The following is a 22,859-nucleotide window of genomic DNA, read 5'->3' on the forward strand; positions in this document are numbered from 1 at the left end:
TCTCTATTTGTTTTCTGAACTTTATTTCATTAATTTCCATAATTTCTTGATTTTTTCTTTCTTTCTCTACTTGCTTTTGCCTTAGTTTGCTTTTCTTTTTCTAGTTTCTTGATGTGGAAGGTCATGTGATTGATTTGAGATCTTTCCTCTTTATTTAGGCATTTAGAGCTTTTAATTTCCATTTCTTCCATAGGTTTTGGTATGTTGTGCTTTCACTTTTCATTCATCTTAAACTATTTTGTTCTTGTGATTTGTTCTTTGATCCATTGGTTATATAGCAGTTTGTTGTTTAATTTTCATTTATTTGTTAAGTTTCTAAATATCCTCTGTTGTTGGTTTCTTCATTCTGTTTTGGTTGGAGAACATATATGTATGATTCAGTTCTTTTAAATGTACTAGGGCTTGTGTTATGGCCTAGAGTATGTTCTGTCCTGGAGAATGTTCCATGTATATTTGAGAAGAATGTATATTCTGCTCTTTATATGGAGTGTACTAAGATATGTTAGATCTAGTTGGTTTATAGTTTTGCTCAAGTATTTTATTGGTCTTCTGCCTTTTGGTTCCATCAGTTATTAAAAATGAGGTATTGAAGTCACCCACTATTATTGCTGAATTGACTATTTTTTCTCCCTTCAAGTCTGTCAGATTTTGCTTCATGTATTTTGGGGCTCTGTTAGGTGCATATATGTTTATAACTGTTATACCTTCTTGATGGATTAACCCTTTTACCTGTATAAAATGTCCTTTATCTGTAGTAGCAATTGTTGTCTTAAACATATGTTTTGTCTGGTATTAATATAGCTACTCCAGTTTTCTTTTGGGAAATGTTTCCATGGAATGTGTTATTCCATTCTTTTATTTTTAACGTATTTGTACCTTTGAATTTAAAGCATGTTCCTTGTAGACAGCATATAGTTAGATCAAGTTTTTTTAATCCATTCTACCAGTATCTGCCTTTTATTTTGAGTGATTAATCTGTTTACATTCAGTGTAATTACTGATAAGGCAGTACTTAAATCTATCATTTTGTTATTTTCTTTTATGTATTGATATCTTTTGTGTTTCTCTCTTCCTTCTTTATCACTCTCTTTTGTATTAAATAGGTATTTCTTAGTATACCGTTTTAATTATTTTTGTTTCTTCTACTCTATCAGTCAATTCTAATTCACAGTGGTTATGTCATTGCAAACAGTGAATTAGCAAAACCAAACCATTGCTCCTAGGGGAAGTAGAGGGTTAGGTTCCTATGAGAGTGTGGGCACATTTTCATCAACTGATTAATACGTTACATTGCTTTATGTGTGTTTCTGTTTAAAGGCACATTATTTAATATATAACTGATTTCTTAACATTGAACTGATGGCCAGCAGCACTATGAATCATGTCTAAATGAAGCTTGTCTCCCACACGTTTTCTCCAGAAGATACATTATAGTCCTCTTGTGCTTAGAAACACTAGACAGCACTTTAGCACTGTGCAGAGACCATTTTAAACAGCGAAATTAACAAACGCACAAAATGCAAAAAATGTGGCACTAAGTAGACCACTAAAGGACACTTGTTTATAGTATCAGAGTTGAAACAAAGTCTGAGCACTGCCTTGTTCGATTTCACCTGTAAATGTATGCATCAGGTGGCTCAAAATTTTCACCACTCTTTGCATGTCAAGAATGTTTAGGAAAGTGCTGTGAGTATTGATATTGGAATTACAGATAAATTTTAGCAAGTAGATGAATTTGCAGTTGTGGAATCTGCAAATATTGAGGCTCAACTGTATATGAAAGTTAATACGCTTTATTTTCTAAGTATGTAGAAAATTAAGCAGATTGTAAGGAGAGTTGATATCCCGGCTGTTCTCCCCCACAGTTTTCCCTATTATTAACGTGTAATATCTCACATTATGTGGTATATTTGTTAAAATTGATGAACCAATATTGACACATAATGAACTAAAGTCCATAGTTCCCATTAGTGTATATTCTTTTTCTTGTACAGTTTTATGGGTTTTGCCAAATGCATAATGTTATGTACCCACCACTGCAATATCATACAGAATAGTTCATTGACCTAAAAATCCCCTGTGCTTTACCTGTTCATCCCACCCTCCCCCTCCACTTCCCATCCCCTGGGCAACCACTGATCTTTTTATTGCCCTTATAGTTTTACATTTTCCAGAATGCTGTGTGCTTGGATTCATGCAGTGTGTAGCCTTTTCAGACTGGCTTCAGTCATTTAGCAATGTGCATTTAAGGTTCCTCCATTTCTTATCGTGGCTTGATAGTTCAGATCATTTTATTATTGCTGAATAATATTCCATTTTATGGATGTACCATAGTTTGTTTATCCATTCAGCTTTTGAAGGATGTCTTATTGCTTCCAGTTTAGGGCAAAAATGAATAATGCTGCTTATATTTTATGTGGATAAAAGTTTTTAATTCATGTGGATAAATACCTAGGAACACAATTGCTGGATCGTATGGTAAGACTGTTTACTTTTGTGTGAAAGTGCCAAACTGTATGCCAAAGTTACAATACCCTTTTGCTTTCCCACCAGCCATGAGTGATAGATACTGTTGCTTCACATTTTCATCAGCATTTGGTGTTGTCATTTACAAAAAAGTTTAACTATTCTAGTAAGTGTTTATAAGCGCCCTGGTAACACAATGGTTAAGTGCTCGGCTGCTAACCAAAAGGTCAGCAGTTCAAACCTACCAGTGGCATCACAGGAGAAAAGACCTGGAGATCAGCTCTCATAAAGATTACAGCCTAGGAAACCCTATGAGTATAACTGCCCTGTAGGGTTTCCAAGGAGTGGCTGGTGGATTTGAACTGATGACCTTTTGTTTATCAGCTGAACTCTTAACCACTGTGCTACCAGGGCTTCCAACAACAAGAAGTAGGTGTTTAATGCTATCTCGTTGTTGTAATATTCCATTCCCTAATGACATATGTCTGCATTTCCTAGGGCTGCTGTAACAAAATACCACAAAGTGGGTGACTTTAAAGAACAGAAATTTATTGTGCCACAGTTCTGGACTCTAGAAGTCTGAATTCAGGTTGTCAGCAGGGCCATGGCCTATCTGACTGTTCTAGGGGCAGAGCCTTCCTTATCCCTTACAGTTTCTGTTAGCTCCGGGCATTTCTTGTCATTTTTGGCTTTTAGATGTATCCTTACATGATGCCTTGTTCTCCTGTGTGTCTCTGTATGTCTGTTTTCTTCTTCTATATAAGCCAAGACTCAGCAGGGGTTAGGAGCCACCTTACTCTGGTATGACCTCCATAACTTAACCAATAACATCTTCAGAGAATACACTATTCCTATACAAGGTCACAATCACAGGTACAGGGGTTAGGACTTTTGACATATTTTTCTGGGGGACACAATTCAATGCATGACAAGACATGATTTTGAGCATCTTTGCGTAGCCTTATTTGTCATCTGTATTTCTTCTTTAGTGAGCTGTCTCTTCAGTTCTTCGGCTTATTTTTTAATTGAGTTGTTGGTTTTCTTATTGTTGAGTTTTAAGAGTTTTTTTTATATTTTTTGGTTATAACTTCTGTATTAGATATAATTTTTGAAAATATTTTTCCCAGTCTGTGGTTTATCTTCTCATTCTCTGAACATTATCTTTTGCAGAGCAGAACTTTTTAATTGTACTGAAGTCCAACTTATTAATTTTTTCTTTGATGGAATATGCTTTTGGTTTTGTATCTTACAAAAACTCTGCCAAGCCCCAGGTTACCTAGATTTTCTTCTGTGATGTCTTCTAGAAGTTTTATAGTTTGTGTTCTTGTATAGATATAAGATTGATTTTGCATTGATTTTTGTGAAAAGTATAAAAGCCTGTGTCTAGTTTCAGTTTCTTTCTTTCTTTTTTTTTTCCTAATGTGATTGTCCAGTTGTTCCAGCACCATTTGTTGAACAAGGTCTCCTTTCTCCATTGGATTGACTTTGCTCCTTTTTCAAAGGTCAGTTGACTGTATTTGTATAGGTCTATTGCTGAGCTCTCTCTTCTGTTCTGATTCATTTGTTCTATCTGTCACCAGTACTACACCGTCTTGATCACCATAGCTTTATAATAAGTCTTGAAGTCAGTAGTATCAGACCTCTGACTTTGTTCTTCAGTATTGGCAGTTTGGGGTCATCTGACTTTCCATGTAAATTTTAGAATTAGTTTGTCAGTATCTACAAAATAATTTACTGGGATTTTTATTGGAATTACAATGAAACTATAGCTTAAATATGGAAGAACTGATAACAATATTGAATCTTCTTATCCATGAACATGAAATATCTCTTGATTTCTTTAGATCTTCTTTCATTTCTTTCATCAGAGTTTTGTATGCATTTTCTTACATTCATGCTTAAGTATTTCCTTTTTTTTTTGGTGCTAATGTAAACAGTATTGTTTTTCATTTCAAATTTCCACTGTTCAGTGCTGGTGTATAGAGAAGAAATTGACTTTTCTATATTACCTTTGTATCCTGCAACTTTTATATAATCACTTATTAGGTCCAGGAGTTTTTGATTGTTGTTTCTTTCTCTAATTCTTGGGGGTTTTCTGTATAGACAATCATATCACCTGCAAAAAATGACAGTTTCATTTCTTCCTTCCAAATCTGTATAGCTTTTACTTCCTTTTGTTTTCTCATTTCATTATCTAGGACTTCTAATATGATGTTGAGTGAGAGTAGTTAAAGGAAACATGCTTACTTTGTTCTAGATCTTAGGGGAAAGCATGTAGTTTCTCATCACTAAATATGATGGTAGGGTTTTTTGTGTTTGTTTACCAACGTTAGGAAGTTCCCCTCTATTCCTAGTTTACTGAGAGATTTTATTGGGAATAGGTGTTGTATTTCATCAAATACATTTTCTTTATTGTTATGATTGTAAGATTTTTATTCCTTAGTCTGCTGATGTAGTAGGTTACATTACTGTATTTTTACACAAATAATGCATGTATTCTATGTTTTTTGCCAACCACACCCTCTCTCGTCCCCCACAAGGTATTTTTGTAAGCATTCTATGCTAATTTTGTTACAGCTTGGCAAAAAATGTAGATGTGCCTGTTATTTGTGTAAAAATATGGTAATTGGTTTTCAAATGTTGAACCAGCTTTGTGCACCTTGAATAATTTGCATTTGCTCGTTATCTTAGTTATCTAGGGCTGCTATAACAGAAATACCACAAGTGGGATGGCTTTAACAAACAGATTTATTCTCTCATGGTTTAGGAGACTAGAAGTCCAAATTCAGGGTGCTGGCTCCAGGGGAAGGCTTTCTCTCTCTGTCATCTTGGAGGGAAGATCCTTGTCATCAGTCTTCCCGTGGGTCTAGGAGTTTCTCAGCACAGAGACCTCAGTTCCAAAGGACACACTCTGTTCCTGGCTCTTCTTTCTTGGTGATGGGAGGTTCTTCTCTCTCTGTTCACTTCTTTTTCCTTTTGTCTCTTATAAGATAAAAGGTAATGCAGGCCACACCCCATGGAAACTCCCTTTACATTGGATCAGGGCTGTGGCCTGAGTAAGGATGTTGTGTCCCACCCTAATTCTCATTAGCATGATCTGATCTTGCCTCCTCATTAATATAATGGACAGCTCACTCCTAAGTGGGACCATAACCACAGCCATAGAGGCTAGGATTTACAATACATTACAAAACGGAGGATAATCAGATCACAAAATGCATAACCACACAATACTGAGAATCATGGCCTAGCCAAGTTGGCACATATTTTTGGGAGACACAATTGAATCCATGACAGTGGCGCTATATAATTCCTTTTATACATGTTGGATTTAATTTGCTAACGTTTTGTTGAAGATTTTTATACTTACATTCATGAGCAGTTTTCTTCTATGGTTTTCCTTACTTGTAATGTTGTCATCTGGTTTTGGTATTAGGGTAGCAAGAATGAGTTATGAAGTATTCCTCTGTTTCTGTATTTTGCTTATGTTTTCTGGAAAACACTGTAGAGAACTAGTATTACTTCCTTAAATTTTTATAGAATTCACCAGTGAAACCGTCTCAGCCTGGTACTTTCATTTTTGTAAGGTAGTTAATTATTGATTTAATTTCTTTACTAGATAAAAGTTTATTCAGGTTATCTATTTATCCTTGTGTGAGGTTTGGTAATTGTATCTCTCAAGGATTTGGTCTGTTTCATCCAAGTTTTCAAATTTGTGGGCATCGGGTTTATAATTTTTCTTTATTATCAATGGGATATGTGTCAGTGGGTTCAGTAGTGCTGATCCCTCTTTAGTTTCTGATATTCATAATCTATGTCTTCTCTTTTTTCTTGCTAAGTCTAGCTAGAAGTTTATCAATTTTATTGATCTTTTCAAAGAGCCAGTCTTGGTTTCATTGATTCTGTATTGTTTCAATTTCATTGATTAATGCTTAACCAGAAGTCCTGTGGCTCAACAGTTAAGTGCTCAGTTGCTAACCAAAAAGTTGGCAGTTTGAACTCACCCAGCAGCTCTGTGGGAGAAAGACCTGGTGGTCTGTTTTCGTTATGATTACAGCCAAGAAAACCTCTGGGGCAGTTCTACTCTGTCACATGGGGGTCATTATGAGTCAAAAATCAACTCAACAGCACCTAACAACAGCAACAATGCTTATGCTTAACCTTTTATTATTTCTTTTTTTTCTGTTCGCTTGAGTTTATATTGCTTTTCTTTCTCAGGTTTACTAAGGTGGAAGCTTATTGATTTTAGCTCTTTTTTCTTTACTAATATATGCATCGAATGCTATACATTTCTCTCTAAGCACTACTTTTGCCACATCCCACACAGTTTGAAGTCAAATTTTAATTTAGTTAAAACCATTTTTTAATTTCTCTAGAGACTTCTTTGACCCATGTGTTATTTAATAGTAGTTGCTTAATCTCCAGATATTTTGGGTTTTTCCAGCTGTCTTTCTGTTACTGATTTTTAGTTAGTTTTACTGTAGGCTGAGAGCTTACTTTGTGTGATTTATAGCCCTTTAAATTTGTCAGAGTGTGTTTTATGGCCCAGAATGTGGTCTGTCATGGTAAATTTTCCATGTAAGCTTGAAAAGAATGTGTATTCTGTTGTTGTTGGATAGAGAATTCTGTAAATGTCAATTAGATCCAGTTGGTGGGTAGGGTTGTTCAGTTCAACTATATCTTTAGTGATTTTCTGGCCCACTGAATTTGTCAGTTACTGATATAGGCGTAATAAATTTCCAACTGTAATGGTGGATTTGTCTATTTCTCCTTGCAGTTCTATCAATTTTTGCCTCACATACATATATGCTCTGTTCTTAGATGTAGACACATTCAGGACTTTTATGTCTTCTTCTGGAATTGATCCTTTTTTTTTATGTAATGTCCCTCTTTATCCCTGATCATTTTCCTTGTTCAGAAGTCAGCCTTGTCTGAAATTAATATGGGTATTCCAGTTTTATTTGATTAATGTTAGCATGGCCTATCTTTCTATATTCCCTTAATTTTAATCTATCTGTGCCTTTTTATTTAGAATGGGTTTCTTGTGGACATGTAGTTGGGTCATTTTTTTTTTTAAATCCAGACTGTCAGTCTCTTTTAATTGGTGTATTTGTACCATTCACATTTAAAATTATTATTGATATATTTGGTGTCATGGATTGAATTGTGTTCCCCAAAAATATGTGTATCAATTTGGCTAGGCCATGGTTCCCAGTATTGTGTGATTGTCTACCATTTTGTCATCCGATGTGATTTTACTATGTGTTGTAAATCCTACTTCTATGATGTTAATGAGGTGGGATAGGCAGCAGTTATCTTAATGAGGCAGGACTCAATCTACAAGATTGGATTGTGTCTTGAGCCAATCTCTTTTGAGACATAAAAGAGAGAAGCGAGCAGAAAGACGGGGGGACCTCATACCACCATGAAAGAAGAGCAGGAGTGCGTGTCCTTTGGACCCAGAGTCCCTACGCTGAGAACCTCCTAGTCCAAGGGAAGATTGATGCCAAGGACCTTTCTCCAGAGCCAACAGAGAGAGAAAGACTTCCCCTGGAGCTGATGCCCTAAATTTGGACTTGTAGCCTACTAGACTGTGAGAAAATAAGTTTCTCTTTGTTAAAGCCGTCCATTTGTGGTATTTCTGTTATAACAGCACTAGATGACTAAGACAGTTGGATTAATATCTACCATATTTGTCACTGTTTTTTATCGTTGCACTTGTTCTTTATTTTCTTTTTATCTGTCCCTCTTTTTTTTGCTGTCTCTGGTTTTAATTGAGCACTGTATATTATTCCATTTTCTTTCCTCTTTTAGCATTTCAGTTCTCCTTCATTTTAAAATTATTTTTGTGGTTACCCTAGAATTTGCAGTGTACATTTACATTGCATACAAGTCCATTTTGAAAGTTATGGAACCATTTGTTAAGAAGTATAAATGTTCTCCATTGAATTGCCTTGACACCTCTTTTGGAAATCAGTAGACACACACACACACATATATTTCTAGACTGTATATTCTGTTCCAGTAACTGAATCTGTTTTCTTTTGATAATACTGTATGTTCTTCATTACTGTTGCTTCACAGGTAGTTCTGAAATCAGGTAATGGGAGTTCTCCAGCTTTACTCTTCTTTTCAAATGTGTTTGGGATAGTCTAGGTCCTTTACTTTTCCATATAAATTTTATGATCTATCTCAACAAAGCTTCTTGGATTTTGATTGTGAATACTCTGTCTGTAGATCAATTTGGGATGAACTGATGTCTTGACCATATTGACTTTTCCAGTTCATGAGCACAAATCTCTCTCTTCTTTTATTTCGGTAATATTATGGGATTATGGCTGAGAAACGATAGTTCTGACTTTATCATTTTTGCAAAAATTAGATTGACAATATACACATTTGCAAATTGTGGTTAAACAGGCACTTGCATACTGCTAGCTCTACCTTCAAGATACAACCAAAAGCTGAGGTCTTCAAAGTTAACACCACTGCCAACACCCTTAACACCATGTCCATTTGCTGGGATTATGGAAGTAGTTTCTGAATTGTCACTGCTCCCACCATTGCCCCACTGTAGTCTGTCTTCAAACAGACGACAGTTATTATCTTGAACTAGAGGAATCATTTATGTTTGAAATGGTCTCTTCTCTTAATTTTTAACACTCTACTCTCTCCAGTTTTAATTCTCACCAGCTATAAAATTACTTCTTAGCTTTCATTGCCTATTTGTTTTCTGCCAGCCTCTTAAATATTGGTATGCCCTTGAATTTTGCACATGGTCATTTTCTTTCCTCAATGTATAGGTTCTTTTTGAGCCAGTGGATACTCTCAAGATTTTAGTTACTACCTTAATGGCTAATGTCTCCTAAATTTTTATCTTCATCCTAGACTTCCCTTGTGTGCTCACAGATAATTCCACCTATATGTTCCACGGCTAAGATTAAAACAAGATTGACTGCACGCTGATCCTCTGCCTAGCTCCATACTTCCAGTCTCAATTAATTAATGACATCAGCATCTATCTAACTGCTTGTGTACTTTTTCTGTGTAATTGCCCAGTAAATCAGTGATCAAATTTTGTTTCTTTCTCTTCTAAAATTAGTTCCCTATTCTTTATCCCTATTGCATTTCCTTAATATAGGTGTTCATCTCTTAATTTGTCTCTTCTTTTTAACTGCTTTTAAAACATTCTACACTTCTTAAGCATTGCTTCTGAAAGACAATCCTGGTTGTCTGTGATAACTCCAGGACTTATATCAATCTCTTTATTGGGACTATGAGAGAGGGTTGGTTGTGTGTACCCTAGGAAGTGTTCAGGGCAGTCCTTATCATATTAGGGTGTCTAGAAGATTACAGGAAGCTTATTTATAATAACTTTATCTAAAAAATGGTGGTAAGCTTTATCTGGTAGTATATTAACTGACAGTATATGTATATATTTTATAAGTACAAACAAATTAGGGTGTGAGAATAATATTTGTACTAATTGTATGATATTTCCAAGGTCTAAGAAAAACTTAGGGCTATAATACTCATCCTTTATAATATTTTGTTTTAAACTCTCAACAGTAGACATGCTGCGTTTCCAAAAGTATTTTCAGTGTCATCTGTTTCTGAACCTTTCAGATGGATCAAAAATGTGTTTTTACAGGCATTAGTGTCATTCAAGGATGTGACTGTGGAGTTCACCCAAGAGGAGTGGAAGCACATGAACCTTGCTCAGAGGACCCTGTACAGAGACGTGATGCTGGAGAACTACAGTCACCTTGTCTCAGTGGGTGAGCACACCTTACCGTGTAACTATAGAATGCAGTTTTCATTGTTTTCAACTTTTCAGTCTATGAGCACAAATCTCTGTCTTCCTTTATTTAGGTAATATTATGGGATTATGGCTGAGAAAGGATAGTTTTTCATCCTATGTGTCACTTCCTGTTGTCTTTCCATTGATGCTGGTTTCCTAGGACTGTCTGAACAAATTATCACAAACTGGTAGCTAAAAACAGCAGAAATTTATTCTCCCACAGTTCTGGAGACTACAAGTCCAAAATCCAAGGGTTGGCAAGGCCATGCTCCCTCTGAGGGTTCTATGGAAGAAGCCTGCCTTCTCTTTTCCTAGCTTCTGGTGGTTGCCAGCAATCCTTGGCGTTCCTTGGTTTGGTTTGTAGGTGCATCACTCCAGTTTCTGCCTCTGTTTTCATATGGCTCTGTGTGTTTTTCTTCATCTCCAAATAGTCCTCTTATAAAGATGTCATTTATTAGATTTAGGGCCTACCCATATGCAGTATGATCTCATCTTAACTTCATTACATCTCCTGATTTTCAAATAAGGTCACAGTCACAGATCTCAGATGTTAAGACTTGAGTATATCTTTTTAGGGGACACAGTTCTGCCCACTAAATTATTGATCGACTTTTCTCCTGTTGAGGGTCATATGTGCCTACTTTGCATACCAGGTAATTTTTGTTCGGATGCTGTGAATTTTACTTTGTAGGTTCATAGATGTGTTGAATTCTTTTAAATATTTTTGTACTTTTTCTGGAATGTAGTTAAGTTACTTGGATTAGTTTGCTCACTTCAAGGTTTACTTTTAAGCTTTATGATCTTGGATTCAGAGCACCTTTTAGTATAGGACTAATTTGGTCCCTCTACTAAGGCAGTGCCCATTATGTTATTCTACTGCATTCTCAGACTGTTAAGAGAGATTCCCACCTCTGTGTGCTTTTGGTGACTTTTCAGCCTACTCTTGTTGTTGTTGTGTGCTGTTGAGTCAATTCCGACTCATTGTGACCCTACGTGACAGAGTAGAACTGCCCCATATGGTTTCCTAGGCTATAATCTTTGTGGGAGAGTAGATTGCCAGGTCTTTTCTTCATGGAACCGCTGGTGTGTTTGAACTACTGATTTTTCTTTCGGTTACCAGCCAAGCACTTAACCATTGCACCATCAAGACTCTTCAGCGTATCCTATTCTGGTGCTTTTTCCACCAACCTTTGGTCGTTTCCTTACATTGTTGAACAAGTTAGTACTCTGTGGAAGATTCACGGAAACCTTTCTGCAAATCCCTGTGGCTCTGTCTTAGTACAGCCCTTTCTTCTTCAGTATTTTGTCCCACAAATTCTAGTTGCCTTGGACTTCCTAAACTCCTAGCTCTAGCTCCTTAACTTTTTGAGACTGTCAGGCTCTCCTTTGGCTTCCTCTTTCTGTGCTGTGGCCTGGAAACTCTCCAGGCTGTAAGCTGTGGCAGTCATAGGACTCATCTAATTTGTTTCTCTTTTCTTAGGAATCCCTGCTCTGCACTGCCTGTTGTTTAATTTTGTATGATTATCAGTTGGACATGGCAAGGTAAATTGGTCCCTGATACTTCATCATGGCCAAAAGTGTAAGTCCCTTGTAGTTCCTTTGGTAAAACCCAGTACACCTGGACCATTATTAAACTTTGATGTTAGGGTTGAGATTCAGGGAATAAGGAGATGTATTCCTTTTGTCACCTCACCCCAAAAAGGTCAAATTACCACATTTAATGTGCAGCAACTAAGTTATACCTTCCTTCCCATTCATAAGTATCGAAGCCCATCAGCTGATCCAAATGCTAAATCATTTCTTATTTACAGGGTATTGCTTTACAAAACCAGAAGTGATCTTCAAGCTGGAGCAAGCAAAAGATCCATGCTTATCAGAGGAAGACTTTCTAAACAGAAGCTACCAAGGTTAGTTATTTAATACTAACAGAAGGTATTCAGAAGAAATTGAATCTACAGTGATCAGTTAGAAGTGGGTGCTTTTAGAGCCTTTTTTATTTGGAAATTTATGAAGCATAGATTTAATAAAATACGGAAGATGAAGGTATAACATAGCTGATCAATGTAACCATGTTGATTTTCTCATCTTCAAAAGCTGGGGTCCCAAATAAATTATTTACAGCTCACAAATCAAGGAATAGTTACATTTAATAGTGAAATGCTAAAAAACAAAGAAAATTATGAAAGCAACTCAAAATGGGAGTTAAAGGATTGGAATGGAGAGAGAGAAAACAATGTTCTCATTGATTACCTACTATAGAATTACTGTTGTTAGGTGCCATTTAGTCCATTTTTGACCCATAGCAGTTAGATACTGTCTCAATAGATGATTAATGAAATATATGTTTATAATTACAAAGGTACCTAATAGAGCAAAAGTACAACCATCCTTATTATTAGAAGAAAAACTTACTTAACAGAACGACAAAATTAGAACTCTTGTAGGCTTAGCATAACTCAACATAAGATAAACATATCTGCTATATTAACTAATGTCAGTGCATTAGAATCACCAATAAAAGAAATTGCTATATATTGCACCAAAGAGATACACCTAAAAAATTATATGGAAAGTTTAATATATAAAATACAGGCAATCCCCCAGGTTACAAACGTATGACTGACATACAACCTGTAGTTACAAACTAACCCCCATAAAGCCTACTATATTAAAAATTCGAGGTACATACAATGGTTTATAATAACAAATGGGTACTACTTTGCGACATGCGTCAAAACATATTATTATCACTGTATTATGTTAAAGATGTTTTAGTGTACCTGGAAGTGTTTCTTTAATGTTTTTTATGCATAGAAAGGTATACTGTGTACTATATACTAAGACAAACATTTGACCAAGTGATGTTAGGTATGAACCGTACCTAACTGTTCCAACTTACGTACAAATTTGACTTAAAGACAGATTTAGGAACAGAACTCATTTGTAATCCAGGGACTGCCTGTAGTAAATTAATAAACCAGTAAGCACAGAAATAATGCAGGGATCTTTTATCTATTATTCAGGATTGAATTTAGGCAAAACATACACATTAGAAAAAATGTCTTAGTTTCCTGGGGCTACCATAACAAAATACCACAGTGGGTTGCTTTAAACAAAAAAATGTATTGCTTCAGAATTTTGTAGACTTGAAGTCTAAATCAGGGTATCGGCCATGTTAATTCTTTCTGAGGGCTCTGAGTGAGGAATGTTTCATACCTCTCTCCTAGTCTCTAGTGGCTGTCTGCAATCTTTGGCATTCCTTTCCTGCTTGTAGATGTATCTTCACCTGCTGCCCTCCCCTATGTGTGTGACTCTGTCTCCATGACTGATCTCTGCTTTTGTAAGACACCATTCAGTAAGGATTAGGACCCATCCTACTCCAGTATGACCTCTTTAACTTAACTGGTAATATCTCCAAAGAAAGATCCCATATCCAAACAAGGGTGACATTCACCAGCACAGAGTTTAGGATTTTAACATATTCTTTTGGGGGACACAATTAAATACATTACAGAGGTCATATCAATAATAATTGTAAAATAAAGACCATTTTTAAAGGACAGAATCAATTTTTTGACTATCTGTGCACCAACTAAACTTCATCAAGATCTATCAATCCACGATTGTAAATGCTTTAAGGATAAATAGAAACACTTAGATATAGTAGACCCTAATATATTTCTCTGGTTTTATACCAAATATAGTGGACAACAGCTGAGACTCTAGAACAAGGGTTGGCAAGCTATAGCCCTTGGGCCATCTGAACTGTTACATGTAGATTTTGGAGCTCAGCCATGCCAGTTCTCTTATATGTAGTCAATTGCTGCCTTCATACAACAGGGCTCACTAGTAATGTGGACTATGTAGCCTGCAGAGCTTAAAATATTTTTTATCTTGACATTACAAAGAATGTTTTTCGACCTCTACTTTACAATAATATTTTGCAACTGAGTATGTTTTTACCCACCAGAAGACTTTAAACGATAAAAATTATGTTCAGTTTCATATGTTGTTTTCAATTTCTAATTTTTAGAAGACTGCCAACTTGATGACTGGTTAGAGAAGAGCCTGGAAAACCAAGACAAACATCTTTGGCAAGTTTTATTAACCACCAATAAAATATTGACCACTGAGCAAGAGAAAATTTCAGGAAAACCATGTAAACAGAATGTAGATACATTTACTTCAAGAAAAATGCCCTGTAAGTGTGACATTACAGGGCCTGCTTACCAGAGTCTCATACCATTGTTTCCACATTGTAGTTCTTCAACAAAGAAAGATTATGAGTTTAATGCACATGAGAAATGTCTCACTGTTCGACATGAGAGAACAAATACTAGAGAGAAATCTTTAGCTTATAATCAAGATGTGAAAGTCCTCAGTCAGGAGGAGGCATGTGTTCAGCATCAGACAGTTCAGACTTTTGGGCAAACTTTTGTAAATAATGAAAATGGAAAAGCCTTCCATGAGAAGCCAGCCCTCATTACACCTAAGAGTGCCCAAATAAAACTAAAATCCTATACTTACAATAAATTTGGTGAAAACTTATGTGAGTCAACCCTTGTCTCTGATAGCATTCACACAGAAGAGAAGAGTAACTATGAATTTAATGAAAATAAATTTAACAAAAATGGGGATAATTTCATTAGGATCACCCAATTTCAGAGAAAAGATACAGGAAGCAAAATGTCCAGCAAAAAATCAGACCTCGGAGGACATCAAACAACTCATACAGGGATGAAACCACTTGAATGTGGTAAAAGCTTCAGTCATAACTCAGCCCTTGTGGTATGTCAGAAGACTCACACAGCAGAGAAATCCTGTATTTATAACAAATGTAGAGAAACCATTAACTTCCAGTCAGCCTTAAACATACATCAAAGAACTCATCCAAGGACAACACCCTATGAGTGCAAAGAATGTGGAATATCCTTCTCTAGGAAGTCAAACTTCATTTTCCATACAAAAACTCACACAGGGAAGAAACACTGTGAATGTAATGAATGTGGGAAAACTTTCAGGAAGAACTCAGCACTAAGGAACCATCAGAGAACTCACCTGGGGGAGAGACCCTTTGAATGCAATGAACATGGGAAAGCTTTCAAGCTGAAGTCATACCTAAGCAAATATCAGAGCACGCACACAGGTAAGAGGCCCTATAAATGTGATGAATGTGGGAAGTCTTTCAGCTGGAAGTCACGCTTCAGTGAACATCAGAAAACTCACACAGGGGTTAAACCCTATGAATGTAATGAATGTAGGAAAGGTTTCAGGTATAAGTCAGACCTAAGAAAACATGAGAGAACTCACACAGGTGAGAGACCTTATGCATGTGATGCATGTGGGAGATCTTTTAGTAGGAAATCAAACCTCACACTACATCAGAGAATGCACACAGGAGAGAAACCCTTTAAATGTAATGAATGTGGGAAAACTTACAGTGATAAATCAGCACTAAGGAAACATCAGAGAACTCACACAGGAGAGAAACCCTATAAATGTGATGAGTGTGGGAAAAGTTTCAGCCAGAACTCAATCCTCAGAAGTCATCAGAGAACACACACAGGGGAGAAACCCTATGAATGTCATGAATGTGGAAAAGGTTTTAGCCAGAGCTCAATCCTTAGAGGTCATCAGAGAACTCACACAGGGGAGAGACCTTATAAATGTGATGAATGTGGGAAATCTTTCACCTGCAAATCATATATCAGAATCCATCAGACAATTCACACAGGGGAGAAACCCTGTAAATGTAATGAATGTGGGAAAGGTTTCAGGAATAAGTCAGAGCTAACACAACATCAGAGATCTCACACAGGTGAGAGACCGTATATATGTGATGAATGTGGGAAATCTTTTCATTGGAAGTCAAACCTTACAGTACATCAGAGAACTCACACAGGAGAGAAACCTTTTGAATGTATTGAATGTGGGAAAACTTTTAGCAGGAAATCAAGAGCAATGAGACATCATAGAATTCACACAGGAGAGAAACCTTATGAATGTAATGAATGTGGGAGAGCTTTCAGAGAAAAGTCACACCTTAGAGGTCATCAGAAAACACACACACGGGAAAAACCATGTAAATGTGATAAATGTGGGAAAACTTTAACCTCTAAGTCAACCCTCAGAGTCCATCAGAGAATGCATGCAAAATAGAAACTCTAAGGTAGTAATGAAAAATTTCCACTGTCAGTCACACTTCAGATTATAAGCGTGAACACACACAGGAAAAACCCTATGAGTGTAATGAATGTGGGAAAGGTTTAACCTAGAAGTTACACGTCAGAAGTCATCAGAGAACTCCCACATGGGATAGACCCTATACATGTAATCAACGCGTGAAAGCTTTCAGCCAGAAGCCGCATCTGGGAGATCATCAGAGAACTTACACAGGTTATAAATGTGATGAATATAGGAAATACATAGCTGGAAGTCACCCCTCTTACTACATAAGAGAACACACACAGGAGAGAAACCCTTTGAATATAGTGAATGTGGGAAGATTTTCAGGCAAAGTCTGGGATAAGAAAAGATAACTCATAGTGAAAAACCCTATGAATATAATGAGTCTGGGAAGTTCCTCTTCAAGAAACCAACTTTCACTGCACATAAGCGAACACACAGGAGAAAAACCCTATGAGTGTAATGAATATGGGACAACATTCCACAGAAAGTCAAACCTCACTTTTTTACCTACCCAGGAAAGAAAGCTGATGAAGGTAATATAGGAAATAGTATAAATTCAACCCTCGGAAAACTTACATTTCACAGAAGCCCTCCAAAAGTAATACAGATGTGCAGACATTCTGCCAGAAATCACAGCTCATTGAACATCAGGGGAATCACACAGTAAAGAAAACCTAGAATGTAATGGTGATGATTGTTAACTGGAAGCCAGCTTTCTCAGTATAGCAGAAAACACAGAGGGTATTTACACACACAAAAGCAGTCTTAGGGAGACCAAGGATGTGGGACATCCTCCATACTTGAAGTCACCTTTCAACTTGACTTACACACTGGTAATTTCCATATGTCATGTATTGACTAATTTCATACCAATAACCATTTCCTCTTCTCCTTAAGCTCACACCTATTGTAAGTTTCCCAGCCACTATTTCTTTCAAGTGAGGTACATCACTAATTTATGGCTACTGGACCTTGGTGGTCAGTGTTGAGTCGTATGAAAGATGCCTCTTCAAATCTTCCATGTTCTATACTGTTCCTCTTCCAAATGGAATAGAAATTATTCACATGGAGACCTTGGGACTCATGAACAGAAGATAAACAAGGTCACATAATGGAAGAAGCCAGGGTCCAAGAGTGACAGAGGAACAGTTTCTCCCATGTACAGTGTTGCAGTTTTGGTGATAGGGACATAAGTTATTTTCTACTGAGATTTTTCAGGTTTGCCTCTACTGGTTACGTAGACATCCGTCAGTCGGTACAACCTATGAATATGGTTGTGTTTGAAGTCAGCACTCAGTGTATAACAGAAAAACCACACAGGAGAAAGTCCTGACCACATTCTCAATGATCATAATTTTTAATCCACAATTCATTATTAATGAGACGTTAATACCAGTGGAGAATCCAACATTTCAGCAGACACAGGGAAGTCTTTACCAAGAAATATCTCAGTAAATATCAGGTAGTTAAGAGGATTGATGTTCTGGATATGTGGAAGTTTTCAGCAAATTTTTTAAACTTTATCTCAGTGATTGAGGAAAATATATCCACTTGGAAAACGTATGTAGAAACCTTCAGAGATTGTTACGTCAGAGCTCTTATTTTATATGTAATGTCAAAACTTTTAATAACACTGCAGAATATTCATTGACATGTCGTGGGTGTAGAAAGCTTTTGAAAAACCAGGAATAAAGCGCAGTATAAGAACCAGAGCATTAAATGACATGAATATTCCCTGCACTTTGTAGTACTTGTCTGTATGTATGCATGCCATTTAACAGCTATCTGTTTGATATGTGATGGAGCCCACATCATCGTAGAAGGAATTATATGCTCTGTGCTTAGTAACTATTATGACATAAGCATAGTTTTGCCATATAACTCTTGAACAATAAACCATTTACAAGAAATGTTTGAAAAATTCAAAGTGCCATCCCTTATCACTTTTTTTCTGTTGTCTTCTGCATTTGTGTATATAGGAAAGGTCATTGTTACTGAATGGACTCTTTAGCAAAGAAGCCAAACTATTTTCTGTAAACTTTTGTATTGCTTCAGGGTCAGCAATGCATTTAGTTTTAACAGTATATAAAATATGCAAAGGTTGCAGTTATTATAAGAATGACCCTGATTAATTGTAAGAGCAGCTGTGAATAGTAGTGCTTAGTAAGAAAGTAGTCTATCTCTTCCATATTCTTTATATGCTTCAGTGAAGTGCCTGCATAGCTTGGTGTTGTGGATTGAATTGAATTTGTGTACCCCAAAAACATATGTTGAACTCCTAACATCTGGTACCTCTGAATGTGACCTTGCTTAAAAATAGGGTCTTCAAAGATGTTCTTTAAGTTAACGTGAGATCAAATTGGAGAGAGTAGGTCCTAATCCAGTATAAGTCATGTTCTTATAAAGGACAAGAGACACAGAGACAGAGGAAGGACAGCCATGTAAAGATGAATCTATAAACCATGGAATGCCAAAGGTAGCCATTCATCACCAGAAGATAGAGAGGCATGGAAGAGATTCTCAGAGCTGTCAGAAGGAATCAACATGGCTGACACCCTGTTGCCAGACTCCTAGCCTCCTGGACTGTGACACAAATTTCTGTTCCTATGAGCTACCCATTTTGTGGTACTGTTATGGCCATCCTAGGCAAATAATATAGTTGGATTGTGTAAATCCTAATTCTGTATAACCCATGCAGTATCTGCATTTGTGCTTTCTTATGTTAGAGTGTCATGTAGTGTCCTCTGCTCTTTTCTTGCAGGTGTTGGTGATATAACATAGTGATTGATAACATGTACTTGGAGCTAGACTCCCTGTGCTGAAATACCAGATCCCAGTGAGACATTGGATAGGACACTGAAACTCTGTACTTTAGTGTCCCCATCTGCAAAATTGGGATCATATCACCTACGTCATAAGATTACTATGGTGACTAGATTTATCTAATGCAAATGGAAGAATGCCTGTCACATGGCATGTACCATGTATGTGTTAGGTACTTTTTTTTTTTATTACCACCACCACCATCATTAATATTTCTGGAATTTACTTGGAAAAACTGGTAGATAGTGGTGTGTATTAAAAATATATATGCCAAAACATTTGTCATCAGTCTTTACATGTTTGTCTTCTGTTGTTCAGTTGTAGGAGTACTTTATATATTCTGGATTGTAAATACTTAGCACGTATATGGTTCCAAATTTTTTCTCCCAGTCTCTAGACTATCACTTCACTTTGTTGATAGTCTTTTTATGCACAAAAGTTTTTAATTTTGATGAAGTCCAATCTATCCATTTTATCTCTTGATACTCATGCTTTTGGTGTCATAGCTAAGAATCCATTTGTTAAAAACTAGGTCCTGAAGCATTACCCTGATGCAAAAACTAGGTCCTGAAGCATTAAGATTGGATTTAGCAAATTTGTTGAAAATCAGCTGGCCCTAGATGTATGGGTTTATTTCTGGACTCTCTGTTCTAACATTTTACCAGTACCAGGCGGTTTTCATTACTGTAGCATTATAGTATGTTTTGAAATCAGGAAGTGTAAGTCATCTTAGTTTGTTCTTCTCTTTCAAGATTGTTTTGGATATTTGAGGCACCTTGTTGTTCCATATAAATTTGAGGATTGGCTTTTACATTTCTGCAAAGAAGGCTGTTGGAGTTTTGACATGGATTGCATTGAAACTGTAGATTCCTCTGGGTAGTGTTAACATCTTAATGACATTAAGTCTTCCAATTTGTGAATGCAAAATGTCCTTCCATTTATTTTGTTTTTAAAATCTCCCTTAGTAATATTTTACAGTTTTTAGTGTACAAGTATTTCACCTTCCTGGTGAAATTTATTGCTTGATATTTTATTCTTTTAGATGCCATTGTAAATGGACTTATTTCCTTAATTTACTTTTCAGAATGCTCATCACTAATGTTTAGAATCCTGACTGATTTTTGTGTATTGACCTTGTATTCTGTCAGTGTGCTGAATTCATTTATTAGCGCTAATAGCTTTCTTGTGGAATCTCGGGAGTTTTCTGTGTATAGGTTCATGTCAAAGAGGAATACTTTTACTTCTTTCCTGCTTTGTTGTTGTTTTTAGTTGCTGTCACCATTCTCACAATTGTTGCTGTGTTTGAGCCCATTATTGCATCCACTGTCTCAATCCATCTCACTGAGGATCTCCCTCTTTTTCGCTGACCCTCTACCAAGCATGATGCCTTTCTCCAGCAATTGGTCCCTCCTGGTTAAATGTCCAAAGTAAGGGAGACAAAAATCTCACCATCCTCGCTTCCTGTTTTGGATACCTTTCTTTCTTTTTCTTAATTCATCTAACTTGGACTTCCATAACAATGTTTAGTAGCAGTGGTGAGAACAGGCAGTGTTGTTTTGTTCCTGTTCTTAAGGGGTAGGATCTTCATTGGGTTTTTCATAAATCATCTTTAGTATATTGAGGAATTCCCCTTCTATTCCTACCATGTTGAGTATTTTTATGATGAAAGGGCACTGGATTTTGTGAAATGCTTTTTTGCGTTAATTGAGATGATCATGTGGTTCTTTTCCTTTGTTCTTTTAATGTGGTGTATTACACTGATTTATTTTCTAATGTTGAATCCCTTATGTTCCTGGGATAAATCGCACTTGATCATGGTGTATAATCCTTTTGATATGCTTTTTAAAATTCAGTTTGCTAGTATTTTCTTGAAGGTTTTTCATCTATGTTCATAAGGGATATTGGCCTGCTGTTTTCTTGTGGTGTCTTTCTGGCTTTGCTATCAAGGTAATGCTGGCCTCATAGAATGAGTTTGAAAGTGTTCCTTCTATTATTTTGAAATGTTTAATGAGTATTGCAGTTACTTCGTCTGTAAATGTTTGATAGAATTCCCCACTGAAGCCATCTGGTCAAGGAGTTTTCTTTCTTGGAAGGTTTTGAATTAGTGATTTAATCACTTCACTTGATATGAGTGTATTGAGATTTTCTATTTCTTCTTGAGTAAGTTTAGGAAGTTTATGTATTTCTAGCAATTTGTCCATTTCCTGTAAGTTATCTAATTTATTAGTGCTACAGTCATTCATAGTATTCTCTTATGAGCCTTTTTATTTCTGTAGGGCCAGTTGTAATGTCTCTATTTTCTAATTTTAGATCTTTTCACTGTCTTTTTTTTTTTTTTTGGTCAGTTTTGCTAAAGGTTTGTCGATTTTATTGATCTCAAAAAACCAACCTATGGTTTCTTTGATTCTGTGTTTTTCTGTTTTCTGTTTCATTTGTCTGTTCTTACCTTTGTTATTTCCTTCCTTCTGGTAGCTTTGGACATGCTTTTCTCTTTTTGTAGTTCATTTAGTTGTAAAATTAGGTTATTGATATGAGATCTTCCTTTATTTTTAATTGTTGCATTTCTTCTTTTTTAATGTAGGTAGTTACCACTCTCAGTCTCCCACTAAGCACTGCCTTCACTGCATCCCATACATTTTGGTATGCTGTGTTTTCATTTTTATTCAACTCTTAAGTATTTCCTAATTTCTCCCTTGACCCATTGGTTTTTTAATAGAGTGTTATTTAATTTCTCTGTATTTGCGTATTTCCCAATTTCCTTCTGTTATTAATTTTTTGTTTCATTCCACTGTGGTCATAAAAGATGTTTCTTGTATGATTTTAATCTTTTTAAATTTACTGACACTTGTTTTGTGACCTAACATATGGTCTACCGTGGAGAATGATCCATGTGCCCTGGAGGAGAATGTAAACTGTTCTGCTGGGTGGAGTATTCTATGTATGTCTGCTAGGTCTGGTTGGTTTATAGCGTTGGTCAAATTCTGTATTTCTCTATTGATATTCTGTCCATTGTTGAAAGTTATGTATTAAAGTTCCCAACTATTACTGTAGAAATACGTATTTCTCTTCAATTTTGTCAGTGTTTGTTTTATATATTTTGGACTCTGATGTTAGGTTCTTATACATTTATAATTGTTACATCTTGATTATTGATACTTTTACTGTTATATAATGTCCTTTTTTATAATAGATATTGACTTGAAGCCTATTTTGTCTGATGTTAAAATTGCTATGCCAGCTCTTTTGATTACTATTTGCATAAAATATTTTTCCATGCTTCCAACTAAGTTGTATTTTTGTGCCTAAGATGTGTCTCTTGTTGACAGCATATTGTTGATTCATATTTTTTTAGTTCATTCTGACACTCTGCAGTTTGATTGAGGTATTTAAGCCATTTACATTCTTTGTAATTACCAATAAGGGAGGACTTTTGTCATTTTGCTAATTATTTATTGTGTCTTATACCGTCTTTGCCCCTCATTTCCTTCAGTATTGCTTTTTGTGTATAGTTGATTTTTTTTTATAGTGAACCATTTTGTTTCCTTTCTCCTTCCCCTTTGTGTATATTTTTTAGTTATTT

General features: G+C 36.0%; 1 protein-coding gene across 1 annotated transcript in view; it reads left to right on the forward strand.

Annotated features, from left to right (window-relative positions):
• The window catches only part of LOC101342355 (zinc finger protein 782-like), a 32,719-nt gene extending 15,925 nt beyond the window's left edge, over positions 1–16,794 (forward strand). Inside the window, exons 3-5 of the mRNA XM_012557790.2 lie at positions 10,118–10,244; positions 12,079–12,174; positions 14,301–16,794. Coding sequence (XP_012413244.1) covers positions 10,118–10,244; positions 12,079–12,174; positions 14,301–16,426 — 2,349 coding nt within the window. The 3' untranslated portion in view covers positions 16,427–16,794. The remainder of the gene's footprint in view (positions 1–10,117; positions 10,245–12,078; positions 12,175–14,300) is intronic.
• Positions 16,795–22,859: the final 6,065 nt, after the last annotated feature.

This window comes from Trichechus manatus, unplaced genomic scaffold (assembly GCF_000243295.1).
Source record: "Trichechus manatus latirostris isolate Lorelei unplaced genomic scaffold, TriManLat1.0 scaffold00120, whole genome shotgun sequence".
NCBI lineage: Eukaryota > Metazoa > Chordata > Mammalia > Sirenia > Trichechidae > Trichechus > Trichechus manatus.